At 39.5% G+C, this 4,810-nt stretch overlaps 1 protein-coding gene across 2 annotated transcripts; it reads left to right on the top strand.

The window, feature by feature from the left end:
• The first annotated feature begins 1,762 nt into the window (after window positions 1-1,762).
• Window positions 1,763-3,117, top strand: LOC121588380 (GILT-like protein 2). 2 transcript variants are annotated; one of them, XM_041906240.1, is made up of 5 exons: window positions 1,763-1,857; window positions 2,068-2,371; window positions 2,440-2,604; window positions 2,711-2,857; window positions 2,924-3,117. In XM_041906240.1, the coding sequence occupies exons 2-5, from the start codon at window positions 2,093-2,095 to the stop codon at window positions 3,014-3,016; spliced, it is 684 nt and encodes a 227-aa protein (XP_041762174.1). In that variant the 5' UTR covers window positions 1,763-1,857; window positions 2,068-2,092; the 3' UTR covers window positions 3,017-3,117. The 2 variants fall into 2 exon arrangements, with proteins under 2 accessions (XP_041762174.1, XP_041762173.1); XM_041906239.1 differs by having other exon boundaries at window positions 1,856-1,947.
• The last annotated feature ends 1,693 nt before the right edge of the window (window positions 3,118-4,810 follow it).

Genomic DNA, 4,810 nt, shown 5'->3' with positions numbered 1-4,810 from the left:
AACAGTGACCGCAGCTCTTTGCAGACATCACTTTCGGTGGATGCTGCCATTGGCTTGGTCCAATAGATATAATGTTGTGGAGATATTTGTTGCGCGTACTTTGTCGATACCAACGTGCTTCAACTCTCGCTCATCTCTCAACAAAGAAACCGTTCGGTAGTGGCTTACGATAAACGCACATCAGAATGGCTTATCTTTGGTAGGCTTGCATTACCTAGCTTCACGTATCGTTTTCGTCTGCATATTGCAAAAACTCACATGCTTTCATCCTCACTTTGTGCCACGGAAAAACAAAGCGCTGCCATGTAAATATGTTATGCCAAAGAGACAATGTGCGGGCAAATGATGAATAGATAACGAGGAGAAAAGATACGATGGTATACGTTCATCAATAGACAGGAATTGGTTCTGTTCTTTCAATGCAAGCAGCACTTGCTGGGTGTTGGCCCCAGCACGACCGAACCGTCCAGCAGCACGGGCAGTGCGGAAAGTTTTCATATAACGAGTTTCAACTTACCCTACGAGCAGAGCGCGCGCCTGGGTCTTGACTGTGACGCATATGTGTGAAAAATAGCTTCCAGGCATTGTTATCTAGATTTTACGACACAGCTTCCTTGCCCGTGCTGGGCATGCACATGGGTGAATCACACGGTCGGTTTATTTATTACAAATATTAGTTTTCATCTCGTTTGTAACGAAAATAACTTCCTAACTATCCAACTTTGTCATGCCACATCCTCGGATCCTTGGTCGCTGGTGTTAAGGGGCCCTTTGGCGAAATGATACTGACCGGATGGTGGACCCGGACAGTCAGGATGCACATGTTAGAAATTTTGTCCAAAAGAGGTAATTGACTGTGCTTTATACAACTTTGCGGAAGCGTTGATCATGTGCACTTCGGAAGCATGGAAAGTTGTTACCCTAGCCAGCAGATGAAAAATGAGAATGAAAGTTGCAGGTGTATATGGCTGGTTGAGGTTGGCAGGAGGATGAGGGAAACATTGTAGTAACAGAGGTGCAATAAGTATGCTCATTAATCATGTTATTACATGTTTTGCTTTTATTCTATGGAAACATAACCTTTATGATCCAATAGGTAAAATGTATACGGTTCCATGCAGCCCTGAACTGTCTCACAAATAAAGCAAAAAAAAATTGAAAAAAAACGCAGTTCAAAATCGAAAGTCAAATTACTGGTACAACTTACCGTCTTAATTCTATCAAAATAACCAAAATTACATTTCGTAAAACTCGAGTGAAAATTTCTATTGTTAGTACTTTTCCTCAATAAAGAAGATTGACTTGTCGAGTCACGAGCCCATGCTTTACTTATTCTACATCTATTGTAACAATTCTTTACGAGACCTTATCAAACCTCTCCGAGAGTCGTTAGACAACATGAATACATGATAACGGTAACAGTTCAAAAGGTCAGCTCTGATGTTTCCTGCAACAATCATCTGTTTCAGTTATTACCACAGACACTCAAGAGCTGACGACACCTCAACCATTACAGAGATAATGAAATCGTAGCTTATTGACCACCACTGTAGGCGTTGGTTGCAGTAAAAGGGGCTAAAATCTTTACAATAAATATTAAACGTAAACTATGACGTGTTATGAAAATACTTCAAACGATACACAAATGATGCAATTTGCGTTTTATGATTACGTACCTTACACTTTGTTTACTTTTTTGACCCTGATGGAAATCGAAATGCTCAAGGTGCAAGACAATCGCATCCAATTACGCATTCCATACCAAGTGCTTCGGTGATTCATTAGCTTGGGACTGGTTGGTTCATCAGCAGAGTGATTGGGTTGTGGTTTCATTTGTTGTTATTCTTGCTTCTAGAGGTAACGTCAAATGTATTCGTGGCTTTCAGAATAGTTATTCTCTGATGTTGAAAAACAGATTTAAAATAATAAGAGTGTTTAAATGAAAATGTAAAGTTTTCTTTAGCTGTTGTGTTCATAGTTTGAAATGAAATCATAAGCAATTGTTTCGATATGTGTTTGCCACAACGAGAATAAGATTTAAAAATTACTTGCTTTATCTAATTTCAGAACATCTTTTTCCACGATAAGCAAAATGAGGCCATATACAGCCAATTCCCTCATGGAGCTTCTATTCATGACGGTATTGATTGGCTATCTTTTGCTGCTGTGCTCTGTTAGAGCAGCCGCTACGAATAATGTCAATGTTCAGAGCTCAAACCCTCTTAACAAGACTGATCAACTGCCAGTCACCATCTACTACGAGACTCTGTGCAGTGATAGCATGGTTTTTATAACTCATCAGCTCTATCCTTCCTGGTTGCGTCATCAAAAAGAAATGAAGCTTCGGCTGGTGCCCTTTGGAAAGGCATGGGTATTTATCGACACATACCGGAGCGTGCGTACAAAATATAACCTGTGTCATTCCACCCACCGTTGCAGATCGAGGAGCATCCCAACGAAGAACCCAAATATCATTGCCAGCATGGACCTCGGGAATGTCAGCTGAACATTTTGCACGGCTGCATTCTCAAAAAACTGCCACCCAAAAAGGCATTCTCGGTGGTGGCGTGTCTCATGAAAAACTTCCGCACTAGCTTCGAACAGGTAACAGTCGTTGCATGAAATTCTTTCGGTGGTGCATTCAAAATTGGCAAAAAGTTGGTACTGAACATGTGTTTTTGCTTTTTCCCCATAATGTTTCTACAAAAAGTGCATGGAAGGACATGAGTCGTTCCAAACCTCCGTCGTTAATTGCAGCCAAGGGCAACAGGGAGCTAAGTTGTTCAAAGAGTTTGCCAACGAAACAGATAACGTTCATCGGCCACTTCCCTTCGTACCAACGATTGTTGCTGATGAGGTAAGACTTGGAAAACTAAGCACGTCCAAATGAAGTGTGTGATGATGGTTCGTTTCACTTTTGCAGCCCTATAACTATTACGAGCAAGACGACTGGTTGCAACATTTTGACAGGAAGTTTATCGAACGTTATGAGGCAAAGTTTGGTGTTAAGCTATGATGTGCGTCATTATGTGAAACATGAATAAGGTTTCAATTTTTGTAGGATTGACGAGCAGGGGTCAAACAAATATGCGTAATAAAATTTTATCAAGAATCATTCATATTTATTGAGCTTTTCTTTACATTTCAAAATACCTCTTTTTTGTTGATGTAACCTGCGTGGGATTAATTTTTATTTCACAACTGTAAACGAATCGATCTATGCTAAGTTTAATTTGATTTTTATATAACCTGCATAAATTACCAGAATCATTACAATAACTGCAACAATTGCTAACATCCAATAGTATCTAGTATTGCTTACTTTCCCATATTGCTTCCTTGCAAACAATTTTCTATCTGCATAGTAAATCTTCAGGAACATTTCAACATTACACGCACATTTCAAACCATAGTATGATATCAATGGGTTAGAATTATGCCCAACATTTTTTTCTGAATTGTAACGGATAGCTAACGACCCATTTGCATCGTTTTCCGTATTGCAAGCATCGAAAAGAAATAGGCCATGTTGGGTTCGATCATTTAGCTTAAACGTGGGTCTTATTATCGTCGCATTCCATATGAACCATACACTTTGCGGTCTCTCATTACTTTGTTTGCAGATGAATTCCATTGACATTACAGGTTTGCAATACTTCACTGCAGCTTTATAACAATGTGCTCCAATGGTTTCGATTTTCTGAAACTCTATCTGTAGTCTACTCAATGTAAGGTAGCTAAGAGTTCCTGTTATTTCAAAATCCTCTTGTGGTATTTTCAAAACATCAGACACGTTGCAATCACTAGTCACTGTTACGATCAGGACCATCATGTATAGAATTCTAACCGAAAGAAACATTACACTCGCAATTTCTGAACAAAGGTATTTGCCTAACCTCTCAAATGTTTCTGATGTCAAGAAAAGCCCCGACCCTCAAAGTATTGAGGTAAATCGTGAGTTGATGACATTGGGCGTAAATTAAAGCATACATACTTTTGATGAGGTAGCCCCACGTGCCAATTAACGGTATGGTTTTTAATGTTTATATGGGACGAATCAATACGAATCAATTAATGTATAATCATGGATAAAAGTTTATCTTTCATGGTCAACGATTTTATAAAAAAAAACTTAAAGAACGAAACAACACACTGAAGAAACGAACGCTGTTACTATCACCACTATCAAACATACGATTGGGAGTGTAGAGCTACGCAGATTGCTAGTTGTTTCTGCTGGTTCATTTTCTCTCTTTGAAACACTCACGGCATAATTCAAAAATGCTATAATTTCAATATGGCTGGTACAATTGCACACACTGTCGTAGGTCGCTTGGGTCAGGTTGCTATATTGGGCTATCAACAGTTGCTCATACGCATTAACAGCAATTCCTCCCATCCTGTGCCGGGAAGGATCACAGATTAAAACCTCCAGCACTTCGTCGAACAGGACGTATTTTACAGATTTATTAGCTACATCCAACTGAATGGCAGTAGAGCTTTTCTTCTGATGTTCGTTGAGTGTATTGCAAACGATTGTAACGTTAAGTCGACCGTTTTCATACGAAACGAACGTTTGCATACACAGTCCGTAGTTGTGTTCGATGTCATTCGTAGCACTTAAACCGAAATCTTTTAACTCTATGTATGTTAGCAAACCTTGAAAGCTTACGTCGTTGCCGGGTATGATATTGTTACCCCAATACGTTGGACATTGGGAATTATTTAACATGAATCCTACCGATATAGCTACCGTAGATAGAAACACGTATTGTGGCCCTTGTCCAACACTCCAAAGCATTATTGCGTA

Source organism: Anopheles merus, chromosome 2R (genome assembly GCF_017562075.2).
Source record: "Anopheles merus strain MAF chromosome 2R, AmerM5.1, whole genome shotgun sequence".
NCBI classification, from domain to species: Eukaryota; Metazoa; Arthropoda; class Insecta; order Diptera; family Culicidae; genus Anopheles; species Anopheles merus.
This window is presented reverse-complemented; position numbering and strand designations above follow the sequence as displayed.